Source organism: Canis lupus, chromosome 33 (genome assembly GCF_011100685.1).
Source record: "Canis lupus familiaris isolate Mischka breed German Shepherd chromosome 33, alternate assembly UU_Cfam_GSD_1.0, whole genome shotgun sequence".
Classification (NCBI taxonomy): Eukaryota; Metazoa; Chordata; class Mammalia; order Carnivora; family Canidae; genus Canis; species Canis lupus.
The window spans coordinates 25,840,629-25,860,447 of NC_049254.1; the positions used below are offsets into that span (position 1 = coordinate 25,840,629).

Sequence of the window (19,819 nt, forward strand, 5' to 3'; positions counted from 1 at the left end):
GGCCCTGGATTCCCAAATCACCTTGCCTTCTTCTTAGCATCCTTTAGAGTTCTCCTTGGCCTATTTCTTGTGGCATTTCCAGGGTTTATAAAGTTATGTCTTCTTTTTTTTTTTAATTTTTATTTATTTTATGATAGTCACAGAGAGAGAGAGAGAGAGAGAGAGAGAGAGAGGCAGAGACACAGGCAGAGGGAGAAGCAGGCTCCATGCACCGGGAGCCCGACGTGGGATTCGATCCTGCGTCTCCAGGATCGCGCCCTGGGCCAAAGGCAGGTGCTAAACCGCTGCGCCACCCAGGGATCCCTTATGTCTTCTTTATCTGTTAAAATTTTTATTTTTGTTTCTGTTTTGTTATTTTACACCCATTTACATTATAAACATCAAGAATCCAAATGGAACCTTTGCCCAAGGCAGGCATTTAACTTATTTTCTCCAGATGTAATTAATGAGGCCAGGGGGGAAAATGTGTTAACACAACAGGATCTACACTGAGCTTAAGGCCATATACATAAAGATACTGTTGAGGAATACACATATGCCCCCCTCTTTTTAGACCATCTCCTTCCAGTCTGCTCAAACAGCATCTCTACATCAAGCACAAATGTTTTCATGAAACCGCCAAAGGGGCTGGGGGAAATGGGAGGCAGTGGTAAAGCTCACTATAGAGAGGGCATAGCGCTCTCCTCCCAGGGCTCTCTGAGTGGCAAAACCTATCTGGATGCTTCTGCTTGGGAAATCTCAACTCTGCAAGGCTGAGTGGTGCCAGGAGAAAAGTGACTCCAAACTATCCAAGTTGGCCTGCCTCTTCTCTGAGCTTTAGTAGGAAAGAAAACTCAGTTCAGTCAAGTGCACCAAAGTAAATTTTTATTTGGGGCAGAACCCTTAGGCCAGTACATTTTCTTTCTAATTTATTTACATACTGAATTGTTCCCAAGAAGCATTTAAAATGATTTGAATGGATACATAATATATATGAATATATAAATTAGATGTAGACCAAAAAAAAAAAAAAAAAGCGAGAAGAAAACAAGGGATAGGGATAAGTTTGGTGCAAAAGTGCTTCTTAGTGATTTTCTACACTTGCATAAATAACCCATGAGGGAGCACATTGCTGGAGTATTTCCTATGCCATCTCTGACTTGATCCTTAGGAGCACTCAGAACTGGGCATGAATGCAGCAAGGTGTACTCCTAACATGGAGGTATGCTATAGAGATAGAGACAAGTTCCCATGGAAATTTCCATGGAGTATCCAATAAATTTCGGGCACCTGAAACATGTTTGGTTTCTCCTTAAAGATTCCTGAGTTCTCACTTTGAAAATGGACATGGTTGACCTGTGTAACCTACTTGAAGACTTGGGCTCCTGAGTTCCTGAGGGATCACATGCCAGTTAGGGTCCATTAGAAGACAGATACTCTAAATGTGCAGAGTGTGAACCAAGGCTAACACTATAGTCATTCATTCCTCAAACTCTTGTTTTTTTAATATTCTTCTATTTTGTTCTCTGAATCTAAGCCAAAGCTGTTCAATAAGAAGTTGCAGTGTCCCTCCCAAGTCAGCTGGAAATCTAGGTGATGCTGATGATATGCGGGAGCTGAGAAGTAGCCAAAGTAGTGCTGTGCCCGGTGACTAAATGACCACACTCCTTCCACTATGGGAGCTGTCTCTCTCCTGGGGAATAGAACACAAGAGAATCCAGTCAGCTGGGATCTTACTGTCCATGCATACAATATACAAAGTACAGTTGATTCTGGTGCAAATCCTAGGTGAGTGGTAGACGCTGGGACAGCATAACTGAATCTAAAAAAATACTTAATTCCTCATGAAGCCAGTCTCTTCCTGAGGCTTAGGTTTTCTGTTCTTTCACACCTTCCTGGAGCCTCCCTCAAACATCTTTAATTTTTGAGTTTCTTACAGTCTCATTCACTTTGCCTCCTGCTGATTTAACACCTTCAAACTTCCTTTACACTAAAAAAAAGTACCCTGTCCATTCATCAGCTCATCTCCCTACCATTTGTTAATGAAGACATAGCCCAGGTCCTCTTTTCCTATTCATAGTCTCCTGAACCATTCCTTCTCAGCCCTTTTCTAAAAGTTGAGCTTCATACCTTAGTATTTTTCTCAAGTTATTTTTCAAAGATCATTATTTATCTCTTCCTGGCCAAACTCAGTGGCTCTTCTTCAGAAGTTAATCCACTTGATCTTTTAGCTTTTTCAACTTGTTCTATCGGGACAAGGACTATGTCTACATTTCTCATATTTTCTCTAACTATGTATTTTGGAGGATCATTTCTACATAAGTTTTGAATATCTATAACTGCAGTCCATGAATGTGACTTTTTATCCTATTTGAAATGGCAAAATAAGATATATGTCCCAAAACATACTGTTCAAAATGCATCGTATATGCATCGTATATGCATATACATTCATGTTATTATTACACTTAACATGAATGTAGGTAAATATACAAAAGTGTTTCTGTTTTATCAGGAAAGTGAGTTTTAGGGGGCATGGCTTCTAATCAAAATGCTATGGGATGAATATTCTCTGATAAAATGAAAGCAATGAAAGGGCAAAAAGGGAACTTGGAGAGGGCCTGCTGAGGAAAAACCTAGACATGATCAAGGAATAGGCATTGTATTAAAATAGAATAAGTATTCTGAGTAAGAAAAATGCTTTTATTAACTCAAATCAAGAAAAATGGAAAAAAATATCTTGGGTTCTCTACATAAAGTCTGAGTTTAACTTGGAGAGGAAGGAATGCAGTAGTTTTCTCTTGTATTAGAACAGGTGTATATAGACCAAGTTCGCAACAAACCAGAAATGCCTTGGGAAGCCCTTTCTCATAGGGCAGGACTGGAAAGAAAGATAATCTGAAGGAGGCCAGGAACACAGGAGCAGCACAGTCTGAAACCACAGGAGTTTAAAACTTGACATTACAGTTTCTTGTATTGCTGAGGTTGTAGCCTTTGATAGAGTGAAAAAATACCCAGGCCTATGGTCGGAGCTGCTGGAATCCTGATTCTGTAGTCAGATGGGAGATTCCTCAACATAACTCTCATTGTCTCAGAATAGTTCTTAACCTATATTGGATGGAAGCCCTTGTTCCTTGGTATCTACTTGTTAAACATTATTCTTCAGAGAGAAGGTTCCATGTTAGCCAAAAGATTTTTTGATTAATGCATACTACTCTGAGTATTTAATGAAGTATTTTAAATAAGTATTTTGTAAAAAATTATGATAAAGCTGTAACTGCTGAAAGCTTGATTGAAGAAAATAGTGATACATGTATTAGCTCCAGGAGCAAACAGGAACTTGGTTATACATAATCAAAGATTGCCATCTAGTGGCCTGATTGTATTAAAAGTTCTGAAGTTAGCTGCAATCTCCGAAGACTTCAGAGGTTAGGAAAGTGTGTGGGAAGCATCCAGCCCAGCCCCACTGGAAAAAGCAGCAAAGAGTGAGCGAGACTTTGGCCCTGGAGACTTTTGCTTCAATGAAGGCATTCAAAATTCAAACTATAAACAAAACACTCTGCCCTTCCAACCAACCAATCTTCTTAAGCCAGCTATGGCCTGGGCTGTAGTCACTCAGAATATGAGTAGACTCATATTAGAATAGTAGAATTAGAATAGTAGAATGTGATAAAGTGATAACTCTTTAGGAGATAAGCTCAGAGAAAGTCAAAAAAATGAAGGCTTTCAAAAGATCTTAAGTGAAATCTTTGTATCCCATGAGAAACTTTACAATAGAAAATTTGGTTTGCTTGTGTACATCTTGATGATAAAGGAGGCCGTGATGCTTTCAGAAAATGAGGAAGAAATAAAGTTACCAGGAAGAAATATAGAAGGAAAACGTCACTGCCCCAAACGATTCTTGTTTCTTTCAAGTGAGGCAGCATGAAGGGTACTGAAAGGGTAAGGCTTAAGACTCAGAGACCTATCTATGCTCAAATTCTGGCTTCACTGCCTATTGGCCCTGTGACTTAGGGCATGATACCCATCTCACTTAGCCTCACATGTTGTTGCAAAGATTAAATGAAATAAGGTTTGGAAAAGGCTTACCCCAGTGCATGGAACATAACTGGTGCTCCTTTTACCCCTCTCTCACTTATAAGAAACCACATAACAAATAGAAGAAAATGAAGAAAAACTTCAAAGAAAACAGGGTGTGGATTTCAGGCCAAAAACTGCCTTTCAAATTACATTTTTTTTTCTGTTAAAATGAAGATAAGAGACAGTTTAGTCACTATATGACTAAATTAGCAGCAGTTGTCCAGGCTTTAACTGGTTCCGAGTTTTCTTTCAGGAGGAAATTTTCCCACTGGTAACATGGAAGAAAGAGTTGTATCTATTGTAAACTGAAGATAACAGTACAAACCTCACTGGGTGTTCTAAGGGTTAAATGGGATATGGCATAAATGTCCATAGCTAGGTACCACTTAGTAAGGATGTGACTAAGTTTCATTGTTACTGGTCTTTGCCTCTCTCCTGGGACATCTGTGAGACTATCATATAATTGCCATTATTTTAGAGCTGCCTGCAGGCCTTTGCTACCTTCCTCATGAATTACTGTCTCACCAAGACTCTTTTCTAGAAAGACTAGTACTATAACTCTCACAAGGTGCCTGTTTCTTTGCACACTCCATGCATGTGATTGGTTTTTAGACAAATCACGGAACTTGAATTTCCAAATGAGAGGCGTATCCTTGAAAATGTATGAGACACTAAAATTCTTCCTGTAACATCCTCTACTCTGGGAACTTCCCTCAGAGCCTCCTACATATCCCTTTATGTCAACAGAAGCAAAACAGAAAAGGGTTTTGGTCAAATAGAGAAACAGATTTTCATTTACGTTGGCTCTGAAGGCAGTTCATGAATATTTTTGAGCAACGGCAGCATCACTTTGCAAAGTGATACTGAGGGAATACCATCATTTGGGTGTAGCAATTATAGAATGGTTTTTAAAGTCACATCTTAAAAAAAAATTAAAGCCTAAAAGGCCTATGATCCCTCTTTGTGCCTCTTTAAGGCACAAAGCTATGACAAAGCTATGACTGGCACCCATTGGAGCCTTACCTGTTTCAGAACCCTAAAGTTTTGACCCATATTTGGGATATGAGATGTTTGGCTGTTTGGTTGCTGTGTGTGTGTGTGTGTGTGTGTGTGTGTGTGTTTAAATCACTTTAAGGATTCTTTCCAGGGGGTCTCATAGGACCTCATCCTCGAATACAAGGCCTCGCACACTGACCTGTAGGCCGGAGGAGGCACAAACATCCTCTGTCAGGCTGCATGTTCTACTTTGGGGTATGGAAATGGGGCTGCTAAGTCAAGTCAGGCAGCTATGACAGGAAGTAAAGCCTTAGCCACAAAGCCTGCGTTTTAAGTCTTAGCTCCACTACTCACAGATGCTGCATTATTCTGAGCCTCGCTTCTTCATCTGTGAAGTGGGGGAACCCTGCCTCACGAGACTGTGTGAGCAGGGCTGGTTTGAGCAGGACCAGGGCTGTTTCAAGCCTCAAGCACTGAGCCCTCCGCGGCCCCCTGCAGCGCCTGGGCCCCTCCTAGCTCCCCAGGCAGCCTCCCCAAGCCCAGAAGGCAGGCTCGAGGAGGAGGGGCCCTCAGGGCGGGGGTGGGGGGTGACCCGGGGCAGCTCCCTGCCCCCCGCAGGCTGCCCCAGGCTCACCGAGCGCCTCTCCACGCTCCCTCCTCTCCTGCCCTTCCTGCCCGGCAGGACATCCAGGGAGCGGTAGCTGGGCGGCTTCTCCTCGGCCCAGGTGGCCCAGGTGGTGGCCTGTGAGCTGTAGGGGGTCCCCCGGCCCCGGGGCCGCCTGTCCCCCTCCTCCCCCTCCTCCTCCGAGCTCCAGGAACTGAGGCCCGAAGGCGAGGGCGGGGAGTAGCTGCGGTGCCTGCGCCTCCGGGGCCGCTGGGCATCCCCCCGGGGGCCGCGGCCCAGGCCCAGGGCCTCCCAGGACGAGGGGCCGTCGCCGAGGCTGTCCCTGTCCGACCAGGGCGCGTGTGACCCGTGCGGCCTGGAGCAGGGGTGCCTTCCCCTCCGAAGCCGCTTGGGCTCCCGGCCCTGGAGCTCGCGGTGGACATCAGAGCTCACACCCCAGGGTCCAGGGGCGCCGGGGGCGGGCCACTGCTGGCGGGAGGAGCTGCTGGTCCTCCAGGACGGTGGCAGGTCTCTAATCAGGGGGGGCAGGTGGATGATTCTGCGCTCCACGACCTCAGAGCCCAGGGAGGACAGCATGCTGCAGGCTTGGCCAGAAATGGTTTTGAGGTCAGGGGGCAGAGGCTGCGCTGGGTTGAGGTTCCGCAGCTCTTTCTCCAAATACTCTAAGACACCATTGGTGACCGGAGGGTGAGCGGCAGCGGTCTGGGTCATTGGCATCTGTGGGAGGCTGGATCGCAGGGACAAATCTAAATAGAAACAAGGATAAGAACATTGCAGAACTGCTGGCCCCAAAACATGCTCCTCAGAACCAGGGCACCAAAATGCCACACTACTCTGCTTGCATCTATCCCGTCCCCATCCTCAGTCACAGATTGCCACTGTATTGGTCAAGAAGACCCCGAGGTAGCCCATGCGCCTACCCCTGCCCTCTGCCCTCTTCCGCCCCAAATCTCTGGCAAGGTTTACCTCGCTGCAGCAGCGGGTTCATTGGATAAGATGAAACCTGGGAGCTCCTGTCCGCCCCCCAGTATAGAGGTTTTTCCATCATCTGAGGGCCTAGGGCCTGAGCCTGCTTCATGTAGCGGTGACGGGCCAGGGCTGCAGGGAAAAACGAGAAATGCAGACCCTCAGCCAGGACGAGCCCCACACCTCCCACTTCACTTCTCTCTCCCCAGCAGCCTTGCTAAGAGGCCAGTTTCTAATCTATCTCACGTAGGAGTAAGAGTTTAGGGAGTAGTAGCCAATCGGCCATCTGGCAAGGAGCTGGGAAGGTGCCCCAGGAGAGTATACCTAGACCACCCGACTTCCCAGTCTTGAAAACATCGCATCATGCTGCCTTTCCTGGGTTCCCCTAAGTTGTAGGTGGATACATGGAGATTGGCGGGCACGGAATCTCGGGTCCCAGGCGAACAAGGCCTTTAGCCACAGGCCAAACGTAGAAGATGCAGACACAAATGACTCCCAGGGGGCTGTGGGTCAGGGGCTGCCAGGGAAGCTCAGGGCTTCCTGCTCACAGTGGAAAAAGGAAAAAAAAAAAAAAAAAAAGCAAAAGAAAGTAGATGCTGAGGTCAATGGGCAGAATTACTGGTAAAGGAAAGCAGACTGACAAACGGTCTAGGTAGTACAGCAGCCCTGGGAGGGAGAAACTCATGGGAGGGAGGCAAGAGATGCAAAAAGGTGAAGTAGAGGGGCAGCCCGGGTGGCTCAGCAGTTTAGCTCCACTTTCAGCCCAGGGCCTGATCCTGGAGACCCGGGATCAAGTCCCAGGTCGGGCTCCCTGCATGGAGCCTGCTTCTCCCTCTGCCTGGGTCTCTGCCTCTCTCTCTGTGTGTCTCCCATGAATAAATAAATAAAATCTTTAAAAAAAAAAAAAAGGAAAAAAAGGTGAAGTGGCTCCCAGTGAATCTTCTGTAATCTCTTTATCTCAGTAAGTGTTGGGATTTTCCCTAAGTAGGGGGAGTCTCTAAGGGGTGCACTGAAGGCAGGGAAGGGAGAAAGGAGATGCCATTTCCTTTCAGGGCAAAGAAAATCATATAAAAAAGCAGTACAAGGAGCCCAGAGACACGTTACTCCAGTACCCCAGGCACGGCCTCTAGTCCAAAGCACACAATCCTCTCCCCTCCCCGGCCCTCCCCTCCGCCCCTGTGAGTGCAAACTAAAAACAAAAGCATTTAGTTGGTTTTGTTCATGAATTTCTATTTTAGGATAACTGTCTCCCAAGGCCTCTGTCTATCCATGCGTGTAGGAGATGCACGTATGTGTTTCAGCACAGGAAGTGCCTGCCTCAGGCCCCCAGCTTGGCACTTTCACCTCCTCCTGGGTTCCTCAAGCCCCGCGAGGCCCACCCCTCCACCTCTCAAGCAGCGGAGCTCTGCCTGGGGCTTCCTCCTGGCACAGTAAGAAGGGCAGAAGGACAGGCGTCCCGAACCCTGCTGCAAAGGGCAGGGGGTTTGCTGAGGCCAACAGCTGGGGGCCATCTGGACCCAGGGGCTCCCGTGTGCAACAGACGTCCAGCACAACAAGAAGTGGTTGCTGCTGAGCCCTCAGAAATGTCCAGAGCTCCAGCCCTGACTGCGTACCACAGCCGAGCCTGGAGGGAATCAGATGCAAGCTTAGAGCAGCTCACCCAGCTGCCCCACCTTCCGGCCACTGGACCGCACTCCAGAGCCTCTGCAGAGGCCCCCTCCTCTCCCTCTTGCTAACGATGCCTCCCCCAGCTCCCTCCGTGTGCCACCATCAGCACACACGATGCCCAGCTTAATGTGCGTGTGCCAGTCACTTTACATAAGCTGACTACTCCTCGGGGCAATCTTTTCATGTGGGACTTCATTGAAGAAGCTGGGTGCAGAGAGGCTGACGTCCCAGTTCCAGGTCCCATAGCTGGTGACGGACAGAGGTGCCTCTCTGAAGCCCACACCTGTGCTCTTTCTGCCAAATCGCTGAGTCCCCAGACCCCCCTTCATTTTTTTGATGAAACAAGCAAAATAAAACAAACAAAAAATCAAAACAAAAAACACCTTCCATAGTGGTACCTCCTTGCTTTATTTCTTTCCGACTCAGCCCCATCCTTCAAAGCCCACTCCAGACTAGTCTCTGCCTCTGAGGCCTGGGGCGTCTGATTCTACTGGGAACAACCCTACTTACCCCTCACCCCTCTAACTGAATCCTGGCCACTTCCTCCTCCTACTCCTCCCAATTCCATGGTAGATGAAGGGAAAGTTGGGCTTACACCTTGTTCCCCAAATGACTTTTTTTAACTAATGGGACCCTCAGCACACGTAACTCTCTGGAGACCCTTCTACATTCTCCATGAGCTTTCTTGTCAAATTTTCCATACTCCAGAGATTAACCCACCTGCTCTCTTCTTAGCTGCCACACCCTTTTCCCCAGGGCCCCGCCTTTCCCTGATGTAATGGAACTGCTGAGATGGGAGTGGAAAACATAGCCTCTGAGCTTCTCCCTGGCCCTCTTGTCCCATGGGGATGTCATGGTTTTCTGCTGTTCACCTAGTGGGGAATCAGACAGGCAATAAAATGAGCGACATGGAGCAAGTAGCTAAGCCTCAAAAGACTCCTAGCACGTTATCTCTGAATCTCAGTGGAGTCAAGTCTGCCTCGATCACATTAAGGAGCTATAGTTAAAAATACAGATTCCTGGATTCCACGCCCAGAAACTCTCCTTCAGTCTACTGCAAAGCAAGCCAAAGTCGTGTTTTTAACAAGCTCCTTAACACTCGTGCAGGAAGCCCAACTGGAGTTAACTATTGAGAATTCTCAACAACCTTTTGGGAACTATGGTCCTCAGGGTCAAGTCTCCCTAAATAAGACCTCTGCGGGTCAGATGGACTTCAGCTTGAATCCCAGCCTGTACCAGCTGTGTGATTTTGAGTGGATTTCCAGAGTTTGTGGCCCCAGGCTCCTCCTCTGTGAGCTAAGGTAATACCTATTTCATTAAGTCGGTGAGGTTAAATGAAGCAATACACACGAAATGCCTCATAGAGGACCATCAAGAGACAGTGGCTCTCACTGTCATAATAAATTCTTATAATAAGTCACTTCTTTGCCTTAGATCCCAAAGGAAACAAAAGTACATATTTGGAGACCAAACCATATTTGGCATATTTATCTTCATTTCTGAGGAAAACCCAGGGCATATTCCTTAAGATGTCTCTTTCGTGACAGAAATGGCACAGCACTTCCCCCTCCTCCGGAGACCCTCACCTCTCCTTCCCTGCAGCCAGCATCATCTGTGGTGCCCAAAACTTTCCAACTGCATTTGCCTGTAACTGCTTCCTATGCCTTACCAGCCTCTTTCTACTTTTAGAGAACTCATTCTTTACCCTCTTTTGGTTGACCCATGGTCACACAGCCCTTTCACTTTTTCTCATACTACCAGTCCCCTCTAACTTGTCTGGCTAGTCATTTCAGCGATATCCTTAGGAGCTTCTTAGAATCCCACACACTTGAACTCTTAACCATTGCAGCTTTAGCTTCTGGCCCCATGCTGTCAGAGCTGACTGTACAGCCAGGCAACCAACCTCACTCAGCACACACATAGCTTCCTTTGACTGATCTACTGAGCCCACTTCCCTCCTCTAGAGCAGTTTAAACATTCCCCGCTTCTCAGGTCTTCCTCTCCCCATGAACTCTCAGCTGATGACATCATCTTAGTCAAGGAAAAGGAACCAGCCCTGGGCATGGAATGGAGGGGCTAGTGTCTAGTCCAGGGTCTGCCACTAACAGGCTGCGTGCGATTGTGCTAAAGCCTCGAGGCCTTACTTCCCTCAGCTGTGAGGGGAATGGGGAGGCAGGTAGCATAGGTCAGAGATTCCCAGTGTGGCCTGTAGTCCACCACAGGGTATACCTAGAGGTTCTGTAGGAGGATGGCCAGTAACCAATCTAGGGTTCAGTTTCAATAACTTTCATCTTTATGTTCTACTGTGGGTCATTTCCCAGGATGAAGTGAATTATCAAGGCTTGCTAAAATTTGGTGTCATTCTCCTTTTTCTCCTCACTGGTCCCCTATTAACTCATTGGAAAGTGGGACCAAGTTAGTGAGGTGGGCTGTGGTCAGAGAAGGCCAAGAAGCCCTGGATGTCATTCTTCAGCTCCCTTAGAGCTCTCTAAATTGCTCTAGAATTTTGATTTGCTGAAATCAAGACATGAGGGTATGAGATCCCTCAGCTTCCTCTCTTATACTTTGACCATCCCCCACATTTTAATGACTTCCTCTCTCTCTCTCCAGAGGTCAGGGCAGGGCGCCTTTCCTTTCTAAAGGTAGTCAGTACGCCTGATGTCCCTCCCACCTGTTCTACCTGCTTAGTGTTCATGCCACTTGATAAGGCTTTGCTTTACTCATTTCCTACTGGCTTTGGTTCTTTGCCTACAAATATGCTTGGGGTTATCCTATTCTAACCAACAGTCACGCACACCCATTTCCTCATCCAGGAGCTCTCCGTAACAACTTCTGCTCCCTCCATGCAATCTCCTCCTGTCATCAAAATTCTCAGGACAGTCTGCCGTAGTGATTCACTCTGAAAGTGACCTCATTCACTCAAGTCCAGAGATGTTTACTTGTAGCCTGCATTTCTTTATATTACTCGTTCTTCTAAAGGAACTCTAACGCTCAGGAGAAACCACTCTCCCTCAGAACCTGTTTAGCAGCATACTGAAACAGTGGACACATTCATCATTTGTGTTGGCTTTGTCCTCGGTCCTGCTTGTTTTTAGTGCTCCACTGACCTTGGGAGTGATTTTCTCATCTCTTTCTGCATATTACTACTCCAGGGATAGTGACTCCTCCATGGCCTCTCTCCCAGAGGCTCTTGAAAGGTGATGAGTTCCACAGCCCAATATCCAGTTCTCTGCTATTTTTCCTCTCTCTCTCTCTCTCTCTCTCTTTTTTTTAAAGATTTTATTTATTTATTCATGAGAGACAGAGAGAGGCAGAGACATAGGCAGAGGGAGAAGCAGGCTCCATGCAGGAAGCCCAACGTAGGACTTGATCCCAGGTCTCCAGGATCAGGCCCTGGGCTGAAGGTGGCGCTACACCGCTGAGCCACCAGGGCTGCCCTATTTTTCTTCTCTTTAAGGAGGTCCTTGGTATCTCTGCCAAGCCTACTGTGATCTACACACAGTTTGTAGTAGCCTCTACCAAGTGAAATTCAGGCACTCATAAGTCAGATGAAAACGGATTCAACACCATGCTGCCACTGCTACTTACTAGCTGTGTGACTTCTCTGACCTTTAGTCCCCTCATCTGTTAAGTAGTGATGAAACAGCCTTCTAGGGTTGTGAGGATTCATACAGGGAAATCCATGCAAAGGGCCTATGCATAGCAGACATCCAATAAAAGTTAGTTCTCTTTTCCTGTAAAACGACAACCCCAGAATACAGGCCTGAAACCAGACACAGGCCATTGACCTTCTTAACATTGTAGATTAAGTTTTGTTTCTATCTTATAAGGCAATCCCTTCTCTTCCCTTTTAAAAAATTTCTGTTCAAATGGACCAAACTGCTAAAGAGTGATTATCTCTGAATGCTCAGATTAGTCTTTATATTTTTCTGAATTTCTCAAACTTTCTACAATGTAATACTTTATGTATATCACTGGGGGAAAAATATTATTTTCGGAATATGAAACTCCTTCTGTTTAAAGCAGTTGGTCCCACACCATCTACTTATTAAGAAAAGATTTTTAGGCACCTGGGTGGCTCAGTCCATTAAGCATCTGCCTTCAGCCCAGGCCATGATCCCAGGGTCCTGACGTGGAGCCCCATGTCAGGCTCCCTGCCCGGTGGGGAGCCTGTTTCTCCCTCTCCCCTCCTGGCTGTTCATTCTCTCACTCTCTCTCTAATAAATAAAATCTTAAAAAAAAAAAGAAATAAAGAAAAGGATTTTTATAGAATAATTTTCGACAAAAAAGTTTAGCATTCCACAGCCAAATTTTTTAGAGCATGTCATAATTCTGTTTTAAAAGGTCAAATTTTAGTCAAAAGAAAGATTACATTAAGAGCTAGATCTTGGGGATCCCTGGATGGCTCAGTGGCTTAGCGCCTGCCTTCGGCCCAGGGCATGGTCCTGGAGTCCTGGGATCGAGTCCCACATCGGGCTCCCTGCATGGAGCCTGCCTCTCTCTCTGTCTGTGTCTCTGCCTCTCTCTCTCTCCCTGTATCTTTCATGAATAAATAAATAAAATCTTAAAAAAAAAAAAAGAGCAAGATCTTCTGCTCGCTCGCTCTCCTTCATCTAAACCTCTTTCCTTCATCTAAAAAGAGGTTCTCAAAGTGTGACCCACAGATCATCAGCATCACATCACTTGAAAACTTTTCTGGAATACAAATCCTCAGGCCTACCCAAACCAATTGAATCAGAAACTCTGGAGGCGGAGCCAGCAGCCAGCTTTTAACAAACCATAGGTAATTCGTAAGTTTAAGAACCGCTGCTTTAACACCTTTCTCCTCTATCTGTTCTTTTCAAATCACCTCTAAGGGGTGACCTCTCTCACTGCTACGTTTAAACCACTCACTCTAGCCACTCCATGTCCAAGCAAGGTGAGTGCTAGGAGCAAATACTGAAGCACAGGCATATCAGAGCCATTGAAGAAATGCCAGCAGTAGGCAGAACTATTGGAAGGTGGCCTTAGGCAGGCTATGATGTAGATGGGCAGAAATCTTCCCCCTTGGGCCTACAACTTCCTGGAACATCATATTCTGGGCTGAGGTCGAAGACCTCTGAGCCTGTGATGGGAGAAGGGCATGGAGGAGAAACTGGAAGGACCTAAGGTTTTGACCTGGTATGTGAAGTTGATCTATTTGGGACAGCAGTCTCCAGCAGCACCCGGTCGCACTGCTCATCTGTCCCCTCTTACCTTCCTCGGGGCAGCAGCAGCGGGCAGGACAGCAGGGGCAGCGGATGTAGCAGCAGCAATACTGAGGACAGCACTGGCACCAGCACACTCCAATCAGCAGAAGCAGGAGGAGGGCCCCCAGAATGATGAAGATCACTGTCAGCCAGTCTGCAGGGGAGATGCCAAGAGCAGGCTAACTAAATATGCAGGTGAATGCTTCCACGTCTCACATTCTAGAGGCCTAATAAATATAGCTCTTGACCTATAAATTAAGTTCAATTAATATACTGGGGGGAAAAAAGTTTAGCCTTGGGAAGGGATCTTCAGACGTTGGCGATCCAATGATAACCTGGGCTTGCTTGCTTCTTTTTTTTTTTCCATATATAAAAATGTCACAGTGATGGGGTGGCTAAATAAAAAGCTCCAGCAGCACTTACGCAGGACAATAAGCTTCACCTCCTTATCTGGGTCTCCTGATGTGTCCCCTGGAGCCTCAATGGTGCAATAATACACTCCATGGTCCCACCACATCACTTCATTAATTACCAGATCTGCTCCTGCAGGAAGGGAGGGAGAAAGTGCCGAAGATTAAAGGAGGGGGCCCTGGGTTCTATGGCTTAAAGACCCAGCATTGTCCTTCCACATCCTAAGAGGGCCCCTCGTGGTTCAGAGGAAGGCCTCAATTCCCTTTTTTTGAGACTCTCCTCTTTCTCTGAACAGTATAATGATGGTAGAACTGACCATTCATTGAGCCCTCCCAGGTACCTTGAAAGGATTTTAGATATCACCTCATTTAATTCCCACCACAGCTTTCTAAGTAGGTGAGGTACACATTACGTTGCCTCCCAGGGTCTCTTCTCCCTTTCTCTCACAGTCATAGAATTTTTTGCTCATGTATGTGGCCATGCAGAATAAAGTCACTATTTCCTATCCTCTTTGAACCGTGGACATGGATGTGCAACTTCGTTCTGGTGGACAGGATGCAAGCAGAAGCGATACACGATGGCTCCCAGGAACTTTCCTACAACACTTTGGGAACATCTTGGTCCTTTTCTTCTTCATCTCTCCTTTTACTCTGTTATCTGGAAAGCAAATGTGGTGGCTGCCGTTTTCAACCATGAAGAAGGAAAAGACTTTCTTGGTGAGCTGGAGCTTGGGCCTGGTCCCCGAGGACTTAATGGAACAGAGCCCACGCACTAGTTTTGGACTATCTACCTCCAAATTCATACATGAGAAGAAATAAATTTCTTCATTGTTAAGTCACTAATATTTTGGGCTTTTGCTTCCTCACAGTCAAACTCAATACCATCCTGATACGGTAAGTATGCTTATTAGTTGCATTTCAGATGAGGAAACCAAGACTCCAAGAGGCTAAGAAACTGGCCTAAGAACAGAGAAATAATGCATAGCAGATGTAGATTCAAATCCATGGTTCTCCACTGCAACACAGGTGCTCTTAACTGCTAAGTTCTAATGTACTTTCCAAAGTGGGTCAAAAACCCCACAGCCTGGATCCCTCACCAGCAGTGAATGGATCCCTCTGGCCCTTGAAGAGACAAGTTATGAGATGAAGTTGAATAAGCAGGGATGAAATGCCAATGTTTCAAGGATAAATGCTACTCAATGTTCAAGAAAGGAATTTCAGTTTTTCATGAGCACCAAGCACTGTGCTACCTCATTAAGATAGAAAAATGGTATGTTCAGGTTTAGTAAATGCAACAAATCTTCACTGAAGACCTCGTGTGGGTCCAACACTGAGGAAGATCTGCAGAGGCACAAGATCCATCTCTGTCCTAAAAGGGCTTCAGTCAGAGGCATCAGGGCACCTCCACATCCCTGCTATTATAGCCACAGTAAGTGCCAGGGGACATCGTCAAATTCTTTAAAAACAAAAACACACAAAAAACCAAAACCTTAGCATTACAGACTTGTTCCTGCTTAGTTGGCAGTCCTACGTATAATTCTTCATTATCTGTTTGTCAAAAAATATTTATTGAGGAAATGAAACAAAAATGCACGGTCATGCACGACTGGAGCTAATTTCAACTTCTGTTTCCTTCTCTTTCTACGTCAATCTCTACGATTTTTTCCTACCCATGATTTTCCAAACACACTACCTTTCCCAGAAACAAGCTTACCCCAGACTTGGAAAAGTGGTAAAAGCGCTTTGGAGGAAATTCTCCCTCAATGTTAATGTGCATTAAAAATATGCCTCAATTTTTATTAGACATAAAGATTGTTTTAGGGATGTCACAGCAATGAGGACATTCAGACATGTTAATATTTTAAATGGTCCAAGAACTGACCTGACATGGTCATCTCAAATGATGCAAACACAGGCAGAGAAGTGTCAGAAAACAAGGGCTCCAGGGAGTCATGACAAGCATGGGGGGGGGAAATAAAACACAAGGGGAAAATACCGCTTTCCCATGGGAGTACGGGAGAAGCAGAGTTTGATCCAAAGGTGACTGGGAGTGGAGACAGTGGATAGTATTGCTCAAAATTAAAAAAAAAAAAAGAAAAGTGGGGATTGTCACCTGTGGGAACTTTCATTCTTCAAAAACTGTAAAGGAGACTTGCCAATTAAAAAGGCTTTAATTGGCAGACTCTGGGAAAAACAGAACCACCCTGAATCTTTGAGAATGTACCTAGAGACCAGAAAAGGACAGATGTTCCCCAAGGCCCAGAGACTAAGGGCTGGCTTGGGGAAATCAGAGATCACATGTAAAAGAGTCAGACTTAAATATTACAGCCAAGGTATTATATACAAATTTGGAAGCAAATGTTAAATTGGCTCCCTATAAATGATCTACCTTTAGTCGGTCATAGAGTATCCACTGATCTCCTCACATTATTGCTGCAGGTACCCTGATGGCCAGCCTGCTTAGTGTATTCGCCCCTCTTTTCATCCTTTTAACCAGTTAATATTTATTTAACACTACACGTGAAGCTCACCGAAACAGGCTCTGAATTCTGCGCCAATAACTTATCAGAGCAATCCTGGATGATGAGATAGGAACGTGGGGCGCTAGCCCATCCACCGGAAAGCACGCTTAGTGATGACTAAAGTTCACTGCACACTTAATATTTGCTAGGTGCTTTATGCATATCATCTCACTTGATCCTGACCACCCTCCAGGAGATGGGTAGTACTACGGCAAGTCCCACTTTGTAGAAATTGAGGCTAAAAAAAAATTGAAGGGACTTGCCCAAGTTCATATACCCTATTAGTGCAGAACGAGGACCCACACCCAAGAGTGACTGCAGCCTGGGAGCTCTAACCACCAGTCCCTGTACCAGGCACAAAGAATAAATATGCTTTACACGTAGCTCTTAGAGATCACGTTTGATATTTACTTCAGTGTACAGAGACAGAGGTCTTATGTCCATCTTTCAGATGAGGTAACAGAGGCCAGAGAAAGCGTCTGCTGCTGGTCCATGAGCTAGCAGCCGGAAGTCTTTGATTCTAACCCTAATGTTCTCTCCTCTACCAACGGGTGATGATGATCTCAAGGGGGCCATTTACCTGGAAGCCCCTTCGACATGTACAACGGGAGGGAAACTCAGGGGCCCTGAGAGCAATTTATGGCAGGGAGCAAACAAGCCTGAGCCTCACTTCAGCCAGGAAAAAGCAAAAGAAACCAACCACTCCCAGACCTTTAGCCAAAGCTGCAGGACATCTCATCCTGAGACAAACTTCCAGGGGAGTGACTTCAGACGGTGGTACAGCAATCTATGTATCTGGCACTTTCCTCAAACAAACAAATTAAATAAAAAAAAAAAAGGGAAATCCCCACAATGACTCAGGCCACCAAGCCCAGTGTCTGTACCTCTTGCCACCCCCGTCCCCCGCTGCCTTCCCTGCACTCACGGTTCTGGATGGTGATCTTGCGCTGCCGGTAATCCACCCCCAGCACAGGCTCATTCTGCCCCCGCCTCTGAGCCACGATGCGAACCTCCCGCTGGCTGTCGTTGCAGTCATTGGATGGGTCCTGGCCCAGGGATAAGGCTGCCTGGTATGCTGCGGGAAAAGGACACAGCCAAGTCACACAGCATCGGGGAATCCCCACGAAGAAAGGTGCCCTTGCTGTTCCCTGGAGCAGCGAAGCTTCTCATTTTTTCCTGGGCTCATGTGTCTACTGGGAATCTTGCTAAACATGAAGATTCTGATTCTGGGGGTCTGGAGTGAGAATCTGACAGTCTGCATTTCTAACAAACCTTTGAGCCTCAAGATCCAGACCCCTCTATAAGGCCCTCATGTCCAAATCCTGGCTGCATACTCCTGTCTCCGATTACCCATGCCTCATTTTTGGTGACTCCAGGTTCTGCTCCCATGGGGTTCACCCACCTGCCCTTATTTGCAGGTGGCAAATGCCTACTACCCTGGTCCCTCCTCTCTTCCCACTTTATCTGAAGAGTAACCTCCTGGAAATCATGCCTTGATTCAGAGATGTGTCTTTTGGGGACAACACCAGGTTCTGTGGGTGACTCGGACATTTAGGTATCGGGGTTCATACTGTAAGACATCAGTCAGGGCTAAAGTAGGTAAAGCTGACACCTCCCCCCTTTTTCCTCATGTCAGGAAGTTCACTTTCTTCCTGTGCAGATGGTGTCTACTCGTACTCTCAAAATTTCTACAAGGTTAACTGTCAGGGCTGACAGTGAGGATCTGGGTTCCTTTGTTCCTTGAGAGAAGCAGAGGTTGACAGCTAGAAAGAGCTTTGGTTCCAGGGAGGAGAACTGACTGAGATGTAGGGCCTGAGGGCCAGGCCTGAGCCTGGGTAGGGGAGGTTGTGCCACACTGAGAACATGTTCCCTGGGCCAAGCAAGCTCTCACTGTGATTCAGTCAGCCGCTAGGAAGGGAGTGTGGCCATCAAAGGGAGGGTGGCAGTGGGTGGTGACAAACGGCCACCCCTTGGGTCCTGGGGGCTGTCGGAGGCTTCTTGTCCACATTCTAAGGTGGTGAGGGGAAGGGAAGCAGCCTGCACCCTCCACCTCCGTGTGCGGCCCTGCAACCAGGAACACACTGGGAGGCAGGCCTTGCCCTGTGCTTTGGAGAAACTTAATGCCTGAGCTGCCCAAATCGTTTTAGAACAAGGCAGGGCACAGTTTTTTTTGATATTTTATTTATTTATTCATGAAAGACACAGAGAGAGAGAGAGGCAGAGACACAGGCAGAGGGAGAAGCAGGCTCCATGCAGGGAGCCCGACGCGGGACTCGATCCTGGGACCCCAGGATCAGCCCTGGGCCAAAGGCAGGCGCTAAACCGCTGAGCCACCTGGCCATCCCATCCCACCTGGCCATCCCATCCCATCCCTGGGTGGCCAGGGATCCCCAGGGCACAAATTTTAAAATACTATGTGACTTCAAATAAGTTACTTCGCCTGCGTGGGCTGTTTATCTAGAAGATGAGAGGACTGCATTAAGTGATCTTTGTGGCTCCCCCTCCTAAAGATGTGTGATCCTCAATAATCCCTGTGCCCCAAGGCTTCACAGAGGGACGTGGGCAGAAGCGGGAGGGCACTCACATGCGGAGTAGTAGTCAAAGATGGGGTCCTTGCAGAAGGACTTGAAGCGCCAGGTCACCACGACATCCTGGAGCTGGGCAGAGGTGGTGTAGTCACATTTGAGGACGATGGAGGCAAACAGGGTGACGTAGCGCTCCGTGTGCTGGACTGTCACCAGCAAGGACAGGCACCCTGCAGCCGAGAGCAAGAGGCAATGCTGAAGGCCGACCACGTCTCTGGGAAGTGACCTACTTCTGTTCAGGGGGTAATAAAAGCAATACATGCAAATAAGCCAGCACACTGCCCGAGCTGTTTGGGGAGCTGGCAGGCCGACTGGGGGAGATGGGGCAGAGACAGAGCAAGGATGACTTGCAAGGACCTCATGATCCCCTGGCAGCATTAACACATCCAACAAAAATGAAGAAGCTATATTAAAAGAAGGCCATATATGAACTAGAGTGAGCTTGTCAATACCCACATTTTTTTTTATGTCACTTTCTCCTTAAAATATTTCCCCACTTCCCCAAGGAAGTTCAACAGGTCTGCCTTCAGCCTTTCTCTGCTGCCTCATGTCCCTTCATGGCCCACCTCACACTCAGGGTGTCAGCCACCCTGAACTTACTCCCTTCTTTCCCATGCCGGGATCACCATCTTCTCCAGGTCTTCCCACGTGTGGACCTCTTGGCTGGAGCACTCTCCCAGAGCACCAGCCACCACTCCATTCCCATTTCCACTCCATTCCCATTCCCTTCTCCAGGTTAGTTACTACAGGTATGTCTTGG

The 19,819-nt window shown here is 46.9% G+C and overlaps 1 protein-coding gene across 3 annotated transcripts in view; it reads right to left on the bottom strand.

Annotated features, from left to right (window-relative positions):
* Positions 1–842: 842 nt before the first annotated feature.
* Positions 843–19,819, bottom strand: part of ILDR1 (immunoglobulin like domain containing receptor 1) — a 30,562-nt gene continuing 11,585 nt past the window's right edge. The window contains exons 2-8 of one of the 3 annotated variants that reach the window (XM_038583002.1): positions 19,059–19,229; positions 17,400–17,549; positions 13,966–14,085; positions 13,550–13,696; positions 6,647–6,778; positions 5,690–6,426; positions 843–1,672 (exon numbers count right to left, since the gene is read on the bottom strand). In XM_038583002.1, the coding sequence (XP_038438930.1) occupies positions 1,631–1,672; positions 5,690–6,426; positions 6,647–6,778; positions 13,550–13,696; positions 13,966–14,085; positions 17,400–17,549; positions 19,059–19,229 (1,499 nt within the window). In that variant the 3' untranslated portion in view covers positions 843–1,630. The remainder of the gene's footprint in view (positions 1,673–5,689; positions 6,427–6,646; positions 6,779–13,549; positions 13,697–13,965; positions 14,086–17,399; positions 17,550–19,058; positions 19,230–19,819) is intronic. The other 2 variants (XM_038583003.1, XM_038583004.1) reach the window with 2 other exon arrangements.